The sequence below is a fragment of the Rhinoraja longicauda genome, chromosome 15 (assembly GCF_053455715.1).
Source record: "Rhinoraja longicauda isolate Sanriku21f chromosome 15, sRhiLon1.1, whole genome shotgun sequence".
NCBI classification, from domain to species: Eukaryota; Metazoa; Chordata; class Chondrichthyes; order Rajiformes; family Arhynchobatidae; genus Rhinoraja; species Rhinoraja longicauda.
In genome coordinates, this window is record NC_135967.1 from 33,724,717 (window position 1) to 33,748,360 (window position 23,644).

At 41.5% G+C, this 23,644-nt stretch overlaps 1 protein-coding gene across 1 annotated transcript; it reads left to right on the top strand.

Annotated features, from left to right (window-relative positions):
- Window positions 1-3,040: 3,040 nt before the first annotated feature.
- On the top strand, window positions 3,041-22,256 carry gcna (germ cell nuclear acidic peptidase). The gene is made up of 12 exons (XM_078412001.1): window positions 3,041-3,145; window positions 6,441-6,729; window positions 7,514-7,583; window positions 8,215-8,273; window positions 10,069-10,135; window positions 12,551-12,636; window positions 13,661-14,059; window positions 15,946-16,132; window positions 17,327-17,462; window positions 17,550-17,688; window positions 21,310-21,514; window positions 22,010-22,256. The coding sequence occupies exons 1-12, from the start codon at window positions 3,059-3,061 to the stop codon at window positions 22,254-22,256; spliced, it is 1,971 nt and encodes a 656-aa protein (XP_078268127.1). The 5' UTR covers window positions 3,041-3,058.
- Window positions 22,257-23,644: the final 1,388 nt, after the last annotated feature.

Sequence of the window (23,644 nt, forward strand, 5' to 3'; positions counted from 1 at the left end):
TAACTGTGAGGTTATTCACTTTGGAAGTAAGAATAGAAAGGCAGATTATTATCTGAATGGTGTCAAGTTAGGAGGAGGGGGAGTTCAACGAGATCTGGGTGTCCTAGTGCATCAGTCACTGGAAGGAAGGATGCAGGTACAGCAGGCAGATGATGGGGGAGTTAAAGTGTTTGGCAACCGGGCGATCGCGTAGGCAAGTGAAGCGATCGACGATCCTGTGCTTGGTTTTGTTCTGTGATCCATCGTTGCACGTTCCTCCTGGCAAACGCCCGCCGTTTAAAAGGCCGGGGACTAGGTGGTGTCATCGATGCCCCGCCCCCGTGTTCGTGACGTCGTCCACTCGCACGACTTCCCCCTGGCGCCCCAATTCAAACACGCGCGGCCGTTACCGGACGAGTCACGTGACGCGGCGAGTCCCACCTGCAGCGGCTGAGACTGGGACACCGGCGGCGGCAAGGAGCGTCCGAGGACCCTGGCGGTATGTGAAAGAAGGAACCGCAGATGCTGGTTTGCACCGAAGATAAGATGCAACATGCCGCTATAACTCTCTGAGCGACTCCCAGCATTTTGTGACGACCCTGGTGGCATTTTAGGCTTCTTCTCGAAACATTTTTTTTCTCCAGTAACTCGGTAAAACAGAAAATTCAGTAAATAATCATCACATCTGACTTGTTGAGTGTTTGCAATATTTCCTGTTCTCGTGTGTAGGAGGGTCTCGAACCGAAACGACACCCATTCCTTCTTTAAAAGAGATGTGCCTGCCCCGCTGAGATACTCCAGCATTTTGTGTCTATTTTCCTGTTCTCGTGTTAGATTTCCAGTATTTGTCGTTTCATCCCAGTGTTACAGTTCAACTTTTGATCTCTGAAAAAGTGTCTACTGCCTCTGGGTGAATCGAGGGCCAGAGAAGGTAGGTTTAAGGTGAAGGGGAAAAGATTTAGTAGGAATCTGAAGGGTAACCTTTTCACACAAATAGTGGTGTGTGACAAGAATTGGCTGGAGCGGATAGCCAAGGTGGGGAAGAAGCTGGAGCTGTGGAAGCAGTACACCCTCTCCTTCACGGAAAAAATCTGGTCATCAGGTGTGAGGTGCTCTCGTGGCTGCTGTACTTGGTGCAAGTGTGGCCCGTCCCTCCCTCCTACGCCACGGGGATCACCCGGGCCGTCTTCCGCTTCATTTGGGGGTCGACGATGGACCGGGTGCGACGAGCCACAATGCACAAGTCGGCAGACAACGGGGGTAAAAGCGGGCCCAATGTCGCCCTCATCTTGATGGCCACCTTCGTGTGTGGCTGCATCAGGCGGAGCGTAGAGCCAAGGCACGTGGGCACCAAGTGCCACTACCTGCTGAGGTTCTACCTGTCCCCGGCGTTGCGAAGGATGGGCCTGGCGCAGATGCCATGCAATGTGCCAGTCAGCTGGACATTGCCGCACCATCTGTCGCTCGTGGAAAGGTTCTTCTGGACCAACACCTTTGACCACAAGTCCATTGGGCAGTGGTCAGCACGGAACGTCCTGCAGGCACTGGCAGGGGAATGACTCCATGGATCCTGTGGTGTGGTTCCCAGAGCACACTGCCCAGCTTGTCTGGCAAAATGCCTCATCGCCAGAACTCACCAACAAGCACCAAGACCTGGCTTGGCTGGCGGTGAGAGGAGCCCTCCCAGTCAGATCCTTCCTGCACCACCGGAACCTCACTACCAGCGCACGCTGCCCTCGGGACGGCTGCTATGGAGAGGAGACGGTTGCCCACCTCTTCACAGAGTGTGGATTTGCCAAGAGAGTCTGGAGAGGTTTGCAGTGGTCCCTGTCACGATTTATTCCGAACAGCTCCGTCACAGAGGACTCTGATCTACGGACTGTTCCCAGGGATGCATACAGAGACTGACATCGAGTGCTGCTGGAAGGTCATCAACTCGGTGAAAGACGCTCTTTGGTCTGCCCGATCCTTGTTGACCTCCCAGCGTAGCGAGCTGTCCACTAAGGAATGTTGCCGACTGGCCCGCTGCAGACTGCAGGAGTACGTGCTGAGGGACGCACTAAAGCTTGGTGCAGCCTACGCCAAGGCTGTGGGGGAGGACCACAGTCTAGGGTCCTTCCGCTGCTGGACATGGGGGGCAGGGTGTGGTGGAAACGCCCCTCCAAATAAGGGATTCTGTGTAAATATCTGTGAATTTGGAAATGAATACCTGTATTGAATGTGTAACCTCCGGAAATATCGGATGGGGTTGATGAAAAGAAGATGTTTTGTAAATATTTATTACTTGAATAAAGTATTTTTTGATATTAAAAATAAAATTAAAAAAATTTAAAGGTGGGGTGTATGGAGATAAGCTATCAGATGCTGCCTGTCCCGCTGAGTTACTTTGGCTTTTTGTGTCTATCCGGTTTAAACCGACATCTAGTTTCTTCTGACGCAGGTACATGGATAGGACAGGTTTGGAGGGATATGGACCAAACGTGGGATATGTTGGCAGGTGTGGGCAATTTGAGCAGAAGGGCCTGTTTCCACAGTGTATCACTCTATGACTATAATTGCCTTCTGTAAATTGTCCCTTGTGTGTGTAGGATAGCGCTGGTGTTATGGGATTGCTGGTCGACGCATTTCGGTGGGCCGAACGGCCTGTTTCTACACTATCTTTAAACTAAAACTAAAAATGTTTGGACTACGGGTTAAGGCATCTATTGTTTCCGACATTAATCGTGGTATAATGTTTTTTCATCTTATGGTGTGAGTTACATAGGGCATTACAATTCTGTGCCAGGTTTTTTAGAAAGTGTCATTGTTAATTTACATTTTATAATCTCCATTTTGTTTCATGTGATACTTATGTGAATATAGGCTGGTTAGTGAGTTTTAATTTTAACTATTGGGTAAGAAAACATACGGCTTGATTTCATAGGTCGGGCAATGAGTATTTGGCTACATTTCAAATATTCTGTGCAGTTCTGGTTGCCGCAATATCGGAAAGATGTGGAGGATTGGACTTAAGGGCCTGTTATGCTACACTATTCAATGCTCTATTTTCTATGATGTTACAGCTGATCATTGACTTGGAATGGATGAGATGTGCAACTTGTTCCAGCGCTTGGCAAATCAACTTGGTTGGCCCGAATACAATGATCTGGATGACCTTGAAACAGAGGTAAAGCTGATGCTAACATTGCTTTTGATGAATTCTTATCCTCTATTAATCATACTTCTCGGAATCAAGGTAGCTTGTAATAAATGTTTACTAGACCAAGTGGACCCGTTGGGCCCATTCCTCGTAAAGGGAGGACAAGGAAGGGGAGAGGGTGCCACTCACTTGAGCCCCGTGGTGCCAGCGCTGCAGCCAGAGCAAGCCGTGGAGCCAAAGCCTCTCCTGTGTTGGTCGAGCACCCTCACCCTCCCCCACTCAATCCCCCTTATTCCATCTCCCCACTCCATCCCTCCCACCCCCCTCCCCTCCCTCACACCTCCCCCCACCCTCACACCCTTCCCCCCCACCTTCACCCCCACCCTCACACCCTTCTCCCCCACCCTCACACCCTTCTCCCCCACCCTCACACCCTTCTCCCCCACCCTCACACCCTTCCCCCCACCCTCACACCCTTCCCTCACACCCTTCCCTCACACCCTTCCCCCCCACCCTCACACCCTTCCACCCACCCTCACACCCCTCCCCCCCACCCTCAAACCCCTCCCCCTCCCTCCTCACCCACCCTGCAAGCACCCCTCTCCCCCTCCAGACACCCAATCCCCCATCCCCAAAGTCAATGTCAAAGATACTAAAGGGTACAGAAATATCTGTGGAAGGAAACATATACCTGCACTTTCCTCAAGTGGCCTCACCAGGCGAGAATGTATGCAAGGCGATCTGCTTCAATAAAACACAAAGATAAAACTGCTTTTCTATTTTTGTTTCACCTGAAGTAGATGAACTTTCATTTTTTCACAATACGATGATGTTGGTGTTCAATAAAGCTGCAGCAACAATTTCATTGTTCTATTCCTGGTACATACGGCAATTGAATACTCTTGAATGTAAAATACCAAAATGTTGCAAAGATTGTAATGCAATCTGAAGTATTGCGGGGAAAAAACCCTAAAATACAACAACTGAATAGCCAAGGTTTTTATTCACAAAATGCTGGAGTAACTCAGCAGGTCAGGCAGCATCTCGGGAGAGAAGGAATGGGTGACGTTTCGGGTCGAGACCCTTCTTCAGACTGATGTCAGGGGGGCGGGACAAAGGAAGGATATAGGTGGAGACAGGAAGATAGAGGGAGATCTGGGAAGGAGGAGGGGACGGGAGGGACAGAGGAACTATCTAAAGTTGGAGAAGTCAATGTTCATACCACTGGGCTGCAAACTGCCCAGGCGAAATATGAGGTGCTGTTCCTCCAATTTCCGGTGGGCCTCACTGGCACTGGAGGAGGCCCATGACAGAAAGGTCAGACTGGGAATGGGAGGGGGAGTTGAAGTGCTCGGCCACCGGGAGATCAGTTGATTAATGCGGACCGAGCGCAGGCGTTCAGCGAAGCGATCGCCGAGCCTGCGCTTGGTTTCGCCGATGTAAATAAGTTGACATCTAGAGCAGCGGATGCAATAGATGAGGTTGGAGGAGGTGCCAAATGAGGTGAAGTTAAGAATATGTGGCAGCATATCTTGTAAGGGAGTACAAAAGAGGTGATTGGTTCAACAATCTGATAACAATGGATAAGAAGCTGCAAGTATGGATGTCTGGGCTTTTGAGCTCGTTTCTTCTCCTCGACGACAGAAAATAAAAAAGGGAATGACCAGGGTTATGGGCATCATTGAGGATACTTCCAGCCTTTCTGATGCAACACGCATGAGGATGGTCTGGCTGCAAGAAGTGACCAGCCTGTCAGGGCTGCATTCACCACACTGCAGATCAGGAAGTCAAGAGCAGAGCATTTGCCATACAACCAGCACGAGATGCACCCATCTGAATACTTTTTTAAAGTGCATCTTCAGACGTTTGAAAGGATCCTAGTCGACATGCTGAATGAGACACCTCGTAAAGGAAACATGCTGATGCACTATCTTGATCAACCGTATCAGTGTGGTGAAGGGACCAGGTTAGATTGCTGATGATAGCTATCCGTGAATCTCCTTTGATTAAAAAGAATATGTAAACTCTGATCTGGTAGATTTTATTATCACATTAGTCCAGGTGTAACAAACAGGTGAATGTGAGAATCTATGCTATTAGCTGATATAGTTAATTAGAGATATTGATATTTTGTTGTAGATGGTTGAAGATGGTTTCTTTTGTTGTTGTTTTAGCTAATATAAAATGGATGCTTATTTTCAGTAGAAAGCAGTAAGATGGATGCTTGTGGCAGAAATGTTATCATTGGGAATGGAATGTGTTTGTCCCTTTAGGAGTGATAGGGAGTAGACCGAGGAGTATAGGGGTTCTTTGTTCTTAAATGACTCCCCTGTCTGACAGTGTGAGCCTGTGTACTGAAACAGTAGAGCAAGGTCGTGCAGCTGCGAGATTGCTCGTATATAAGAGATAAAGAAAGTTTCTTTCTCAATAACAACTCCTTATATGGGTGCGTGTGAAAGTAGGAAAAGTTTTGAATCCACTCTAGGTAGATTGATGCGTTTCCCCGAAAGCATGTGACTTATATTAATGGTTTGGTTTCTGAGCATGTGACCTGTATTAATGGTTTTGTTTTCTCTGTAACCATGCGAATTGTATTAGAATTGTAATTGGTCATTGATTTATTTTTGTCACACCTCTTTTCTGTATAAAAAAGTAAACAATCGTGGAAAAGTTGTTCTTCCCCTCTCCTCAGTTGAGATCTTTTCAGACACTAGTATTGTGTCTGGAGATCCTCACGGGAAGAACCCCACTGTGGAATAAATCTGATGTGCTCATCCAGTATTACGTGTGTTATTCAGACTGAAAGTAAACTTGAATTATCAAATGAATGATCTAATCTCTAGTGGTAATATTTCTTCAATTCTGTCACTGTCATTATATGCTGGAAATTTTGTGCCTTTGCAGTACTGACAAAGGTGTGAAGTTCAGTTTTTATATAAAGTTCTTTATATCCCTAGCCATTCACTAAAAGTAATTAAGCAAAAACTGGGCCCAAGTTTGTTCCTTTTTCTTGGTTTACTTGCATTCCTTTGAAGACGTGGAAAAATTGAGTTGATCTAATCTTTTGCAGACTGATGTGTGGTTTCCATTATTTTCTTTCGAAATTCATTTTTGAGTTTAAAAGCACTTCATAATTATAAGCTTTTTACATAGCTCAGTTGGATACAGGTTTCCCTTTGGTCTACTTTCAGAAACTACCATTTAGTTGAAAATGTAAATTAAATTTAGGAGGGAGCGAACTCGAAATGGGTCTGTGTAGTGTAGTATTTAACATATGATTTTGTTACAGAATCTTTGAGACTCTACTGTTTTGCTTCCACAGGTTCAACAAAAAATCGAAAAATCCAAGAAGCAGTGCGATTATTGTGAAGATGTGGCAGTAAATCTACCATCAGAAACTGGGGAGAGCCCAAGTACCAATGATTCATGTGTGTGCAAGCTGATACTCTCTAGCTCGGAGGATGAGGCTGATTCAAGCTCAAAGGTTTCTCTGGATGATGTGCAAAAAGAACGTGGCAAATGTAATGCGGCTAAGAACAGGGCTGGAAAGCTACAAATCCACAGAGGAAGTGAAGTTGCCTCAGACTCCAGTGATGAAATTTTTGAGATTTGTAAGCTTAATCGTGCGGCTTAGTGCTTTTTTTTTGCTGGACTTTAATGTGCCATATAGATGAAAAACCCAAAAGAATGTGTAATATTTAAAATCTTGAACATGCCGTTAGTATTACTTTTCTAGAAGGGTGCAATTGTCCTGCAATTTTATGTGGGCAATTGTGGCTGTGGGTATTTGCAAAATATTAATCACTGACTTTGTTTGTGCAGCCTAATTCAATTAATCCACTGGCTGTATTCTTCCTTCTGCCTACACTTTATCATGTTTGTGGATACAGAGCCATGGGAGATGAATGGTGAAATCACATGTGGATGGAGTTCTTAAATATCTAAATCTCTGACAGATATATCTGTCTCACTGTACACACAAGGCATTGGTCTCTCCATTGTGAGATACCTTTGGTGTACAGAAATATTTAAATGCTGTTGTCTGAGTTTAAAGACAGTGCATTTGTGTGACAAAGGTTTTAATTGTCAAGCTAAACAGGCACCCTTTTAAGTGGAATAAATTATATATTAAATGTAAAGCCCATAGGACCATAATTCTCAACCAATTATTACTTTACTACCCTTTCCTCTTTTTCCCCTATCCATTCAATCCCATTAATGGATTTGTAAATTAATTCCCATAATGTTTTGAATCTGTGCAAAGGACTGACTAAGGAAGGTGCATGACATATTATAAGGCAAATGTTTGGATTAATTTAATAGATGTAACTACCCAATGCAGTTTTCTTACTGAGAAATTCTGGAAACTGCTTACTCTGGTATGATTTCTCTCAGCTTTGACCCATGAGAAGACATTAAATTCAGACTTCAAATCAAGAGGAGCTTCAAGAATCCATAATAAAAGGTGAGAATGTATGTAAGAGGATCTGCTTTAATAAAGCACAAAGATAAATGTTACAAATACTGGAATCTGAAATACAGAGCTGGAAGTACTGAACAGACCAGGCAGCTTTTGAGGATATAGAAATTGGGAAAGGGTACAAGTAAACGGGTTTTAAGATAGTGAAATTTGGGTGGGATTGGGAAGAGACACAATGGGGGTTGGAAAGAGGTAGAAAGGAGAGATCAAAAGCATAAAAAGGCTTAGTGCAAGGCAAAAGAGGGACAACTGTTAAACAAAAATTGGCCTGAAGGAGATGGACATAGAAGAAGCAGGTTCATTTTCAGAATGTATCCAAATATGCTAGAAATAAGTGCAGGAAATGCTGATTATCTGAAAAACTACTTATTTTAGTTTCATTGGTTTTACAGACATGATGCAGGTTTCGGCAGTTTCCTCTGGTAATTTCAAATAATTGGTCTACCTTGATATGCTCATGGAGAGGATACAGAGCTTCTTTATTAAGATGGCAGATATATTTAAGAAATTTAAGCTTTCCTTTTGGATGTAAAAGACCAATGGGCTTGAGAGGATTCAATAAATTCTATTCCGGGGACACGAGAATGACATTTGTTTACTTTTTTTTTATCATCAGATTTGTCAATGCTCCTGTAGTCTCTTCTGATTCCAGTGGAGATGATGATTTTGAAAAATGTGAGTGGTATCTTAGATATATTAACTTTTCCTCTTCAAAGGCAGCAATGAAAATTGAGTCTTTTAAATAACACACCAGGGTATGCTTGAGCAGTATCTTAATCCTAGCCACAAAAATGTAGTTGAGCAAGAAAGAGATTCCAAGGCATTGTCTTTTGCATCATTTTAATGAAATTAAGAAAGTCTAGTAACATGCTGGTTTAGAAAAATATGAGATTAACTAGAAGGGTTTATAGTTTATGCAAAATAATCCTTAAACTGCATCTGCAATACTGACAGGTACGTGGTTAGAAATCCGAAGAAGGGTCTCGACCCAAAACGTCACCCATTCCCTCTATCCAGATATGCTGCCTGTCCCACTGAGTTACTCCAGCATTTTGTGTCTATCTTCGGTTTAAGTTAGCATCTAAAGTTGCTTCCTACACGGGTATATGGATAGGACAGGTTTGGAAGGATATGGACCAACCGCGGGATATGTTGGCCATTGTGAGTTGGCTTAACGATCATGCATACAAGAAAAATAGCAGGGAATAGAAATTGAGCCTCAGAAGGTTGATACTATATAGCTATGAGGAAAGATTTAAGGTACTGGAATTGGGTATTTCTACTGATTTAATTAGGTTCAGCAGAACATAGAACATAAATAGGGCTGGACAGGAACAGCCCCATCGGTCCACAATGTCTGTGCCAAACAAGATGCCTAGTAAAACGAATCTCTTTCTCTATGTGATCCATATTCCTCCATTCTCTGCATGTCCATTTGCCTATCTAAAAGCTTCTTAAATGTTACTATTGCATCTACCTCTGCCATTACCCCTGGCAGCATGTTAAGAGGCCCCCCTCACTCTCTGTATGTAAAAAAAATTGCCCTGCATATCTCATTTAAATTTTATTTCTCCCCCCCCCCACTTAAAGCTGTGCCCTCTAGTCATTGACATTTGTACCCCGAGGAAAAAGGTTCTGACTATTTACCCTATCTATGCCTCTTATGATTTTATATAGTTATATACCCTGACCTCTGATGTTCTTGAGAAAACAATCCGTTTGTACAACCTCTGCTTGTAGCTAAGTTCCTCCAATACAGACAGTGTTCTGGTAAATCTCTTCAGTACCCTCTCCAAAGCCTCCGCATCTTTCCTGTAATGGGGCAACCAGAATTGCATACAATGCTCTAAAAGCGGCCTACCCAAAGTCCTGATTTTTGTACTCAACACCCCAACAGATGAAGTCAAGCATACCATATCCCTCTTACCACTCTATCTAATTGTGTTGCCATTCTTGGCGAGCTATGGACTTCTCTATGATCCCTCTGAACATCAACGCTGTTAAGGGCCTTGCCATTAATTGTATATTTTTGCCCTTTGCATTTGACTTCACAATGTCTTGGATTAAACTCCATCTGCCTTTTCTCCACCCATTTCTGCTGCTGAACTATATCCTGCTGTACGCTTTGACAGTCCTCACTGTTCCAACTCCCGAACTACTAACCTACCCATCTACATTTACATCAAAGTTGTAAGACATTTAGGGTGCAGAATATGAACTAAAACAATATTGTATTGATGTATTTTTTATGAACTGTAAATGTTGCTGCGGAAGTCTGCATGAAGATTGGTTATTAAGTATTAAATCTTCTAAGGTTAATCATTGGATTATGTTGTTTTATGCTATCCTTGGATATATCTGTTATAACTGCAGGTAAAGATTTTCTATAATACCAGAATATTCAATGTGATTCAAATCGATAGGAAGAAATCTATGTGTATTTTGTTAACCAACAATCTCTTTCTATCAGTTGTAACCCTGATGAAGAAATCATGTTCAAGTACACAAAAATACAGAATTTCAAACAATGATGACAGGTAAGTTCCTGAAAGTTGAAAACAGATTCCAGATCACCATAAATAATAGAATATCCAGCAAAGACTAGAGAAAGTCATATTTGACAGAAAGATCATTTATTTCTCCTGCAATAGAACTGTATGCAGTTAAAATGGGTGTACTCCATATTCCAATTTTATCCCAATATATGGTCAATGCTTAATGTTCTATCCAAAAGTTTTAGCAATGGTGAATGTTTTCTTTGGTAAATATTATATTTATGTTCTCAATACATTTTCTATTTGATTTAAATTAATTCCACAGGAATGTTTCATCTGCAAATTCACTGAGTCAGGGAGATAGTTGACAGTGTCACACAGGTGGCCATAGAGCAGTGTTGGTGTGGCTGAATGATATAAAGCTATCCTTTAATTTAGATATGCCACTAAAGGTGTGCATGATCCTAGGTAGCCACAAAAGTGCTGGAGTAACTCAGCGGGACAGGCAGCATCTCCGGAGAGAAGGAGTGGGTGATGTTTCGGGTTGAGACCCTTCTTCAGACTGAAGAGGGTCTCGACACGAAACGTCACTCATTCCTCTCCGGAGATGTTGCCTGTCCTGCTGAGTTACTCCAGCATTTTGTGTCTACCTTCGATTTAAACCTGCATTTGCAGTTCTTTTCTACATGTGCGCATGATCCTGTTTATTCTCAGAAACTTGCAAGAGAGGGAGACCAAAGCCAATGGCTTCAGTCTTCTGATTTTCAGAGGAAGTCCCTGATGATCTGGTACTGGATGTCAGACAAGTGAGACGGTTTTAAGAAAGGTGATGAGATAGTATGGTACACGATAAACGCACATGAATTTTAAACATATTTTCTGACTTTCAGGTTCCTGGTTAGCATTTCCTGTTTTAATTTGCTTTCCAGCACTAAAGCAGCTGATTTTTGATAAGGTTTCATGAAATTATTGATCAATTTGGCTGAATTTTGAGGAAGGGGTGGTATTATTGAATGATGTAATATTTAAAGCAGATGTTATTCACTCCATTAAATTTCATATCTATATCAGTTTATTTTTTCCTCCCCTTTCTAACAATTATAATCTCCAGTTACATTTTGATTGCTTGAAATAGTTTAATATTTAATATCCCCAACACATTGCAGTAATCTGCATGTATACAGTATACCAGCTTTCTATTTTTTCAGAATGTTGTCGTTTTATGCAGAAATTGCATGTCCTTTGCATTCAAATTTCAATTATTATATCCTGAAGTTTAAACAAGCAAATTTAAGGATTACAATGGTGAGAAACTTTAATTATGAAGTTAAATGGGTGGGAATTTTGTCTATTTTAGTCATGGAGTGATATAGTGTGGAAACGGGCCCTTCGGCCCAATGCGCCCACACTGGGCAACAATGTCCCAGCTACATTAGTCCCACTCGCCTGCGCTTGGTCCATATCCCTCCAAACCTGCCCTATCCATGTACCTGTCTAACTGTTTCTTAAACAATGGGATAGTCCCAGCCTTAACTACCTCCTCTGGCAGCTTGTTCCATACACCCACCACCCTGTGTGTGAAAAAGTTACCCCTCAGATTCCCATTAAATCTTTCCCCTTTCACCTTGAACCTATGTCCTCTGGTCTTCGATTCCCATACTCCGGGCAAAAGACTCTGTGCATCTACCCGATCTATTCCTCTCATGATTTTGTATTCGTCTATAAGATCTCCCCTCATCCTCCTGTGCTCCAAGGAATAGAGACCAAGCCTACTTAACCTCTCCTTATAGCTTACACCTTCTAGTCTTGGAAACATCCTTGTAAATCTTTTCTGAACCCTTTCAAGCTTGACAATGTCTGTCCTATAACATGGTGCCCAGAACTGAACACACTATTCTAAATGCAGTCTCACCGACGTCTTATACAACTGCAACATGACCTCTCAACTTCTATACTCAATACTCTGACTGATGAAAGCCAAATTGCCAAAAGCGTTTTTGACCACCTCATCTACCTGCGACTTGACCTTCAAGATTCAAGAGAGATTCAAGATAGCTTTATTTGTCATCCAAATTGGACGAAATTCAGTCACCCACAGTTCAACAATAAAAGCATTAAATAGGCTTTTATTTAATGCAAGGAACCAAGCACCTGTGTTCCTAGATCCCTCTGCTCTACGCTACCCAGATGCCTACCATTTACTGTGTAAGCCCTGCCCTTGTGGGCAAAATGCAACACCTTTCTGTAAAGTATATGAGCAAGAATTTATATTTTGATCCCTAATGTCTGTGGAAAGCAGGCAGGAAGATCAGAAGGGTGGAAATCAAAAACGGAGATTTTTTTTTTCAGTTGCGATCTCTTCAGTTCAGTGCCAGATGTTATCTGATGAATAATTAGGTTTAGGTACTATATTTCATATTCTTTAATTTCGATGTTGTAATACAATTTTCTACACAGCCTTAAAGACTTTATTGCAAGTGACTCATCTCTAGATGAAGTGGATATAAAAGAGATTGTGGAACCTGAGCACAGTGCTGATACTGGTATGTCCCATCAAGATTAATGGACCATCTTTTTGTTGTAACATTTTTTGATGTTAAAATTGACGATTTAAGATTAATTCTCCGATCTGGAAACATTAGTTTGTTAAGGAAAGCAATGGGAAGGCTATATGTTTCTGCTATAATTTTTTAATATATTTATGTTGAGAGAGAGATGTCACATGGAAGCAGGCCCTTTGGCCCACCAAATCTGCACCAACCATCAGCCACGCATTAAACCTATTTTATTTCCATTTTGCTTGTTCTCACCATCTTCTCATCAACTCTTCTCCCTAATTTCATCGCTCACATTTACACTGGGGATAATTTAGAATGGCAGTTAATCTGGTATGTCTATGAAATGTGGGACGAAACTGGACAACCTGGTGAAAATCCAGGGTCACTGAGAGAATGTGCAAACTCTGCACTGTGAGGCAGCAGCTCTACTCGCTATGCTACTTTGCCACCTAATTTTTCCCTTTATCCATGTAACAAATGCAGCTCTTCCTATCCCCCATACAGCTATATAGAAACTTCCCGTACTTAATTCTTCATTCCAATTTTTCTAACCTAATTTGAATATTGAAGATTCATTTGATGAAAGCTGATGTTGGATCTGCATGTGACTCTATTTTTATATATTGAAAACTAATTTAGTAGTGCTTATTATTACTCTATCTGTATAGTACTGAGGGATGACTGATTAGGTAATTGACTGCAAAGAAGTATATGAGCAAGAGTTTATATTTTGATCCCTAATGTCTGTGGAAAGTAGATTACTTTCCTGTTGGAAAAAGGTAGTTAGTAGAGGAAAGGGCAGGATTGGCAAGTTTCTGACAAGTGCCTCATCACTATATCTTTAAAAAAATATTTGGGTTTTGTTTTAGGTTCATTTGTTCCGAAGTTACTGAGTAGTAGTTCAACAACGTATTATGGAAAAGTGTAGTATTTGAAACAAAAGTTTGCATTTGCTTATTACTTAGAAATTGTATTTTATTTCATTTTAATATTTTCACTTTTCTGCTAGAACTACATGAACCAACAAGGCAAAGCCTTGAGTCAGCAAATGAATCTACCATGGAGCAAGTGTACAGTACATCCTCTGTAACAAGATCAATGTCGCCAGTGTCGAACAACAGTGTAACTGATTTTGTTATTGAAACTAAACAGAGAAGTCTGACTGTGGACAAATGGAGAAAAGAATCTGAGCAGTCTAATCCTCACGCTTGTGACAGAGAGCCTCGACGATTAGACGATAATTCGTTATCCTATTCTGTGCATTCCAAGGTATTGAATAATATCTCAAATACATCTGATACATCAAGTGATGAATTTGAGTCTCTAATCAATAGGGTAAAGAGTATCTCCCAAAGAACACCAGCTGCAACTTCACGTAATTTGAAAGGAAAAAGAATGGCTGTTACTGGTGAGTGGTCTCATTTATTTCAGTTATTTACCAGCTGGCCACCAGCTACCAATCTATATATATCACGAGAATTCTCATCTTGTTTGTTCCATTTGTTTGTTCCCCCATATATTTGTGCCGGTGGGGGCGGGGAGGGGGGTAGTGGTGGGGGGAAGAGAGAGTGGGGTGGGAGGGAAGGGGGACAGTGGCGATGGGGAAGAGGGGAGAGTGGAGGGGAGGGGGTGGGGCAGGAGAGGTTGGGGAAGAGGAAGGGGGTGGGGGGGAGATTAGATTGGGGTGCGGGCCGGAAGAGTGGGGGTGGGGAGGAGGGTAGATTGGGGTGCGGGCCGGGAGAGTGGGGGTGGGGGGAGGTGAGGGGGAGGGGGAATAGGTGTGGGAAGGGGGTGGAGGCAGGGCTGCTGGGAATGGGGTTGGGGCAGGGGAGGTGCAAGTGGGGGTGGGGTAGGGGGGATGGAGTGGGTCAGTGGGGGGAGGACGGGGGGGGGAATAAGGGGGTTTGAGTGGGGGCTTCAGTGTGGGGGCTCCTACACCAATACAGGAGAGGCTTTGGGTTCAGGGCTCACTCACTCACACTCTCTCCCCTTCCCTGCCCCCCCCCTCTAAGAGGAATGGGCCCAACTTGTTCTAGTATATCAATAAATATCCAGACTGCAGCAATACTTTGTGAAAACTTGTATGCACTTTTCTGAGAACACTCTACTGCCTCTGATGTGTAACATTACATAATATCTTGTTCAGGGCAGTCAACATTGGAGTAAAGTGTATCCTCTGCTGGTGTTATTGTATATCAAAGTCGTCTTTTATGTGTTTTGAGCCTGATCTGCTTTAATGTACTGCTTGTGGTAACTGCCTTTTAACTTATGGAATTTGGTATCCTTCAGAACTTTTTCACAGCTTGTCTGTTCTCTGAATTCCATCTCTATATCCATACCTTTATGATTGTGGTCTAAATTAATTTCAATGTTCATAGATTAATGCCACTTTAGTCCCACTTGTTCATTACCTTAAAAGTTTATACTGTATGATTTTGATTTGTACCTGCCACTGAAGTTTTACTAACTGCCCTTTCATTAATTTATCCTCCCTTTTCAAATAATCAATGCAATTTAGCACTACACCAATCCTCGGGCACCATTGCTGTTGCCTGGGAAGGTCACAGCTTTTGCATTTTTTCTACAATGCTCCTCAGTGCTTCTTCCAAGCTTTGATCTAGAACAGAGGAGCTCTGATTTGCCAGCTGAGAAAGGACAGAAGGCGATAATCCAAAGAATGTTTTTTACTTATGTTTGACCTAGTTCCATGACCCTTCATGGGGTCGGTAGTTGATTTTTGAAGACATCCCACTTGTAAATCACTGTGGTTACTCTAAGTCTGTCCTATTGATGGGTAGGACATAATTGGTGGCAGTGGGGTGGAGAGGTTTTACTCTAAGCAATAATTCTGTGAGTATAACTTTGTCAGGCTGTCTAATCTGTGGACAGTTCTCTCAGATTAGATCCCTATCCCATGTACTTGAAAAGGACTTTTCAATTCAACTGGGTGATAAGTGACTTTGTTGTCTGAATTCGGTGTTTAGGATAATGCCATGTGGTCCATCTGCAATTATTATTTATGTGTATGAAAAAGGCAGTAATGCCATGATAGATAATTTCAGTATTGGGACTTGGGCCATGTATAGGTAGGATTAGGTAATAATGGCAGATTTTCTCCTTGAAAGGACATGAGTGAATCTGATGGATCCTGTCATAGCCTATATACTGGTATGTTGGAAAAATGCTGAGAAATAAGTTTATATTCTAAGAGCTGCAAAAGATCTGAATTTAATGGGTAGAAATTGTTTATTTTGTGTGTGTCATTCATATTCATTGTTATATACTTTTGTTTAGAGCCAGTGAAGCAAAAAACAAAAAGTAAAATTCAAGGAATCAAGCATTTACCAGAAGATGAGTGTTTTGTTCCAGTCTTTATCCAACCAACTAAACCAAAGAAAGATATACTATCTGATTCTACATCAGTAAAACAATTACCAGCCTTTAACACTTCAAGTTATTCTGAGTCCCAATCCCAACGACTGTAAGTAACTAGATAAATTTTGCTCTAATTATTTCCTTTATTGCTTTCTGTCCTTCCTATGTTATTCTTTATCTCTCTATCTGGGAAGTTGATTGGACATCGTGGTACGGCATTGAGCAAAGTGAGATGCTTTATATATTTCATTTTTCCTGTGCCATTTGCTTCCTGTCCTTATACTCACTTGAATATTTGCTCTTTTATCCTTTCCCCTTCCACTAAGAATCTCTACTCCTTCCTAATACCTCTATCCCTTACATGTGCAACCCATTCTATTGGCTTGCCATCCAGCTTTGATTCCTAATTTGGTTAATTTACTCATGTTTATACTAAGCTGCCACCCATATGATTTGAATCTGTAGACTTTCAAATGATTTCTAACACATTCTTATTTCTCATTTGTTTCGAGCTCCAAGGTTTTCTCCTAAACTTTCTAGATTTTTTGTATTCCTGCCTAGCTCTAATCATTTCTTTCCTACTTTGCTCGTGGGAGGTTCTGTCTTGTGCCTCACCTGTTCCTTTTTGTGCTTTTGATTTTGGATACTTTTTCTAAGAACGCACTATTTGATTTTTTTCGCATTGTGCAGCATTTTCCCTGTTTATCTGCAGTTTTTAAAAAATATCTCAATTTCACATCTGTCACCATGCATTCATTTTCCCTCCCTCTATTAATATTCATTTTGAATGCTTCTTTCTTATCTTGCTCTCCCAATCTAGGGTATTAATATGAAACCGCTATCTTTTGGTTCTAGAGTATTTTCAGAGGTAATATTGAGAGATGCACTAGTATTTTGAAGTGAACATTTGCAAATATTTTTGAAGACTGTGGGATATATACATGAACTCTTAAACCAGACAGCTGAAGATGCTGCAACAGATGTATACCCTTTTTGCAGTTACTGTCAAGTCTGTAACTAATCTTTGGGATTGTAGATCAAGAGCCAAAAGGCTGTTGATGTTCGATAGTCCCAGATTGTGAAAAGCTCCATAATAAATAGTTGTTTTTTTTTGCTTTTAGTATATATTCTGGTGAAATGCAATAATTATTATTGATTTATCTCCAGATTAAAAATTGTCAAATATTTTTTGTTGTGGTATTTTCTGTCTAATCGAAGGACAGTTTTTAGAACACATTTCTGGCACTGTTTTGCCCCTCTCTGGTTATGTTCCTTAAAGTGTCCATTTTCCTCTAATTAGATGCAAAGTACCTGGCTGTTTCCTTCAGGACCTGATTTTGAGTTCATCAAAATATGTGAAGAATTTCAAACAAAATCGGGAACAATTAACACAGGAGCTCTATAATTTATACAATAAAACTATCTTTCAACAGAAGGTAAAACTATTAATCAATTATTGGCTATCCATCCAAAGAGATACTGCAGATTCAAATGTGATTGGGTTTCTGTTGTATAATTTGCAGCTTCCAGAGAAGCTGGAAATCAAGTGGAATAAAAAAATGACAAAAACGGCTGGATATTGCATTACCGGACTGAAAAAGGATGAAAGTTTGCTTCGGTATGCTAGAATTGAATTATCAGAGAAGGTGTGCGATTCGGCTGGTAAGAAGAAAACATTATATAATTGGAAAAATGTGCCCTTTTGATTTAGTTTACATGCCTTTGCAAGATCTTTTGGTTAGAATCTAATTTGATGCACACAAAGTATCTATTGTGATTGATGTTAAATACAAATCATCTGGAAAGTGTTTATTGGACAATGAATTTGAGTCTGAGGAACTGCTCATTTTTCTGAAATTATCTAAACCTATTTATAAGTTTTAAAACTCCATTGACAGATCTACGTCATTAGCAGTCAGTAAACCAATCCCTTTCTAATGTCTTTCTGTGCATTTTTTAGGTTTCATTGGGTTTACCTTTTTACTTTCGTTCTTACTGACAACAGCATTCATATCAAATTTCCTTATTTCCCCATTTGATCTGGATTGCTTTCTTGTACAGTTTTACTTGATGGACCTTGACAATATGCAAGTACTTGAGTGTCATCTGTAAACTTGTTATTTATGCCTTGTACATTCTCATCCAGATTGTTATCATTGATGACAAACAACAATAGGCCCAGCACCAATCCTTGAGGCACACCACTAATCCTAAAGCCTAAATCCGATAACCAACCTTTCCACCACCATCCTCTGCTTCCTACCTGAAGCCAATTCTGTATCCAGTTAGTTAGCTCACCCTGGATCCCATGTGATCTAACCTACCATGCAGAATGATATCAAAGCAACATACCCTGAAGAATGATATCGAAGGTCTTACTGAGGTCCATATAGATTATGTCTACAATCCTGCCCTCATTCTTGACTACCTCTTCAAAAAACTTAATCATACTCAAAAGACCTGATCTCCCACATATAAGACCATGCTGACTATCCCTAATCAACCCCTCTTTATCCAAATGCATGTATATTGCATCCCTCAGAATCCTAAACTTGCCTACTACAGGCACTCCAGTCTTACAGCACCTCACTTGTGACTAATGAAGATTTGTAAATGTCCACCTGTGCTCTTGCAATTTTCTCTTAAATCCAAGCACACTGTTGGAAATGTATCTACTTTCTTAAGATGTCTGTGGCTCTTTAATTGTAATATGGGTTGTCTCCAAGATATCTGCATTAATTGTCTCCAGTTTGAGTCCTTATGCTTTTCTTTGTGGTAAAAACAGAGTTGAAATATTTATGGAGGACCTTGCCGATCAATCTCCTGTGACTCCACACTTAAATGATGACTTTGGTTTCTGAAAGGTCCTATTCTCTCTGCATACCCTGTTTCACTTAATGTACTTAAAATTAAGGAGAATCCAAAAAGATTTTATCTGCCAGAACTATCTTGTCCCTTTTGTCCCCCTGACTTTTCTTTTCTCAAGTATGCTCCTCAATGCCTATACCAGCGATAGACTTGGTCCCAGCTGCTTATACCTGAACTATGTAGGAAAGAACTGCAGATTAAACCGAAGATAAACACAAAAAGCTGGAGTAACTCAGCGGGACAAGCAGCATCTCTGGAGGGAAGGAATGGGTGACATTTTGAGTCGACCCTTCCATCTGAAGAAGGTTCTCTACCCAAATCATCACCCATTCCTTCTCTCCAGAGATGCTGCCTGTTCCGCTGAGTTACTCCAGCTTTTTGTGCCTATATACCTGAACTATGCCTCCTTTCTCCTGATCAGAGCATCAATTTCTCTTGTCATTCAGAATTTTCTGCTCCCACCTGACTTGCCCTTCATTCTAAATTGACAAACTGTGCAGGTTTCATTACTAATTTTCCTCCCATATGTAACAAGTCCAGACTGATTTTACAGGCCAATCATCAACATGAGTAATCACTGTCAAGCCTGCAGTTGTCCTCATCAATGATGTGCAAGTACTCAACAACATTGAAGGTAGCAAGTGAACAAGCTGAATCTGTGGGTGAATGGCAGATGGGAGAATTTGCTCTGGGGTGCTCCTGTTCTGAATGACCCTTGGTCCCATTATTAAATGATCATCTTTGTCTCCACCAACCCCATTCTTTTGTCTTTTTCTTGTTTGGGTTTCCTCCTTTCACTGATCACCCACCTGCCTCTGTCTCTGAACTGCACCTCTTTAGCCTTCCACATCTGGCTCCATCTGCCTGTCATCCTTCCCCCCCCCCCCCCCCCCACTTCTTGGTTCCCCAATTACTATCTAGCTTCCTCACCATCAGCGCCATTCCTCTTTATACTGGTTATCATTCCTCTCCACTCCCAGTCTTAATGCAGTGTCTCAACCCAATATGTTGTCAATGATGGTGCTGGGCCTCTGAATTGCTCCAGCAGATTGTTTGTTGCAGATTAAAGTACCTGCTCGCTCAGTAAATTTTCGGTTACTTAAAAGCCGAATGGGCATTGACAACTAATCTCTCACAAAGCAGGTTGTATTTGGGGCTCTGGTAAAATAAGTGAAGAAGACTGTCAAAGGATACAGTGGGCTATGAATCACTTGCAAATATGAGTGACAAAATGACAGGTAGAGTTCGATCAGAGTAAATGTGAGATGTTGCATTTGGGAACTCGTGTAAGGGGAAAGTATACAATTAATAACAAGACCCTTCATAGCAATGATGTACAAATTAGGGTTCAACTCTATATTTCACAAAGTTGTGGCCACCCCAGGCCAAGAAAGACGTGGAGGCTTGGAATGAATTAATGCCTTTATTTGTCGTTGAAAGCACTGCATACAACAAAATTATTATTGCCACTGGGGCTTAAGATAAATAAATAATCAATATTGCAATATATCAATAAACAATGGTGATAGTAAGGTAAAATGCGAGCTAGGTAGCAGCATGGAAGAGTGCAGCATGAGTAATAATCAGTAGCTTTTCATATTGAGTGTGCAGATTGCTTTGGGGAAGAAACTGTCTCTTAGTCTGGAGGTGCGTGTTTTGCTTGACCTATAACGCCTGTCAGTGGGCAACAGTTCAAACAGGTGGTGACCGTGGGTGTGTGGAGTCTTTAATGATGTTAGTGGCTCTGCTGAGGTGGCGTGAGATGGCAATATCCTCCATAGAGGGCAGTGGGCAGCCGGTGATTCTCTCTGCTGTTTTTACCACTCTTTGGAGCGTTTTCTTATTTGCAGCAGAACAGCTGGCATTCCACACAGACATGCAATAGAGTGCAGAAGAGGTTTACCAGGATGCTGCCTGGATAAAAGGATATTAGCTATAAGAAGAGATTGGACAAACTTGGGTTGTTTTCTCTGGTGTGTCAGAGGCTGAGCGGGAGACCTAATAGAAGTGTAGAAAATTGATGCATAGGGAAGAAATATCAGAAACTCTTTTTTTTCAGGGAGGAAATGTTAGACTAGGGGGAATAGCTTTAAGGTGGACGTGTGTGTATGTGGGTGGGGGGGACAGACAACACTATGTGTGGGGCAAATTTTTCAGTTTTTGGGTGCCTGGAATGCCCTGCCAGGAGTGATGGTAAATGCCGATGTGGTAGAGGTGTTTAAGAGGCTTTTAGATAGGTGCATGAATATTCAAAAAGGGGAGGGATATGGATCACATGGAAGAGGGGGTTGGTTTAACTTGTACTGCGCTGTTTTATGTTCTGGAGCTTCTGAACATAAGGATTAGTAAAAATTGAATAAATATTTAAAATAACTATTATTATTCATCAGAAAAACGAATTTCATTGTTTTGCAGAACGTTTAAGGGACACGCTGATTCATGAACTGTGCCACGCTGCTACCTGGCTTATCAATAATATTCGTGATGGGCATGGAACAATCTGGAAGCATTATGCACACAAATCTGAATTGATCCATCCTGAATTACCTATGGTGCAACGGTGTCACACTTATCAGATCAATTACAAATACACCTACCAGTGCAGCAGATGCAAAAACATGTGAGTCTTTGTGAACATTTTTGCTTCTGTATTGACATCCAACCTCCTAGCTGCCACACTACTATCCATTGAATTTTCTTTCACCTTCTTTACCGACATCCAGCTTCTCACCCACCTCAGTCTTGCATTGGCCCTGCACCTCTGCCATTCTAGTTTAAACCCACCCGTGAGAGATAGGAATTTTATAGGGGATTTGATAGAAAAGTTTTCTTTTTATAAGTGGTTGATATCTGGAATTCGCTGCTATATATATATATGTGGTAGTGGAGTCATTAGATCGTTTAAAAGACATTTAAACATGTAAGGGAATGAGGAACATGCATCTAATGCAGGCAAATGGATTGGTGTGGATGGACAAAAAGCTTGGCATGCACATGGTGGGACATAGGGTCCCTGTCTGCTGCATAGCTCTATGAATCTACGATTAAAGAGAGTGCTGCAATTGAGAAGCTCTGCTACTTGTGCCATGTAATCATGCTTGTAATTTCTTTACAGGATTGGCCGACACTCCAAGTCACTGGACACACAGCGTTTTGTTTGTGGCATATGCAAAGGCTCCATGGAGCTATTATCTAACTCTAAGTACACCACTCCTGCAAAAAGGGAGCTAGCACCATTTGCTAAGTTTGTGAAAGAAAACTATAGTTCAACCAAGAAGGAAAATGAAGGACTTAAACATGCTGAGGTTATGCGGAAATTAAGTGTGGACTTTGGCAAAAAGGCACAGATATCTGACCTCTAACACCTTCTTTCTAAAACGAAGCATCTTTTTGTTGAAGATATATATCCTACATTCTCAGACAATTAGCTATACAAACATAGAAACATAAAAAATAGGTGCAGGAGGAGGCCTTTCGGCCCTTCGAGCCTACACTGCCATTCATTGTGATCATGGCTGATCATCCACAATCAGTAACCTGTGCCCAACTTCTCCCCATATCCCTTGATTCCACTAGCCCCCAGAGCTCTATCTCTCTCTTAAATTCATCCAGTGATTTGGCCTCCACTGCCCGCTGTGGCAGAGAATTCCACAAATTCCCAACTCTGAGTGAAAAGGTTCCTTCTCACCTCAGTTTTAAATGGCCTCCCCATTATTCTTAGACTGTTTCTAAAAAAAATGGCCCCTGGTTCTGGACTCCCCCCAACATTGGGAACATCTCTCCTGCATCTAGCTTGCCCAGTCCTTTTTTAATTTTATATGTCTCTATAAGATCCCCTCTCCTCCTTCTAAACTCCAGTGAATACAAGCCTAGCTTTTCAATCTTTCCTCCTATGACAGTCCCGCCATCCCAGGGATCAATCCCGTGAACCTACACTGCACTGCCTCAATTACAAGGATGTCCTTCCTCAAATTAGGATACCAAAACTGTACACTACTCCAGATGTGGTCTTACAACTGCAAATGAACCTCTTTACTTCTATACTGAAATCCTCTCATTATGAAGGCCAAAGGCTACCTTACTTTGTTCTGACCAAACTTATAAATTCTCTCGGGTATTTTTCCCTTTTGCCAAGGAAATATTCCAGTTCGAAATACCGAGATTGATCCCTGGGATGGCGGGACTGTCGTATGAGGAAAGATTGAAAAGACTAGGCTTGTATTCACTGGAGTTTGGAAGGATGAGAGGGGATCTTAGAGACATATAAAATTATAAAAGGACTGGTCAAGCTAGATGCAGGAAAAATGGTCCCAATGTTGGGGGAGTTCACAACCAGGGGCCACAGTCTTAGAATAAAGGGCCATATAAAACTGAGGTGAGAAGGAACTTTTTCACCCAGAGAGTTGTGAATTTGTGGAATTCTCTGCCACGGAGGGCAGTGGAGGCCAAATCACTGGATGGATTTAAGAGATAGTTAGATAGAGCTCTAGGGGCTAGTGAAATCAGGGGACATCAGGCATGGGTTACTGATTGTGGATGATCACAATGAATACAATGAATGACGGTGCTGGATTGAAGGGCCGAATGGCCTCCTGCACCTATTTTCTATATTTCTATGTATTTTAATTTAAATATAAGATTAGTCACAATTGACCACTTTCTTTAAATTCACTGGTTTCGTTGATTATGAAAATTAATTTCAGTCATTTCGTGTTATTCTTAATGTGATGGATAGTTGAATTCTTGTTTC

Bases quoted from the DNA above. Each gene is read 5' to 3' on its own strand.
- gcna (XM_078412001.1), top strand. From the start codon at position 3,059: ATGGATGAGATGTGCAACTTGTTCCAGCGCTTGGCAAATCAACTTGGT. The intron at 8,274-10,068 runs GTGAGTGGTATC...TCTTTCTATCAG, and splicing joins AGATGATGATTTTGAAAAAT to TTGTAACCCTGATGAAGAAA. The intron at 12,637-13,660 runs GTATGTCCCATC...CTTTTCTGCTAG, and splicing joins TGAGCACAGTGCTGATACTG to AACTACATGAACCAACAAGG.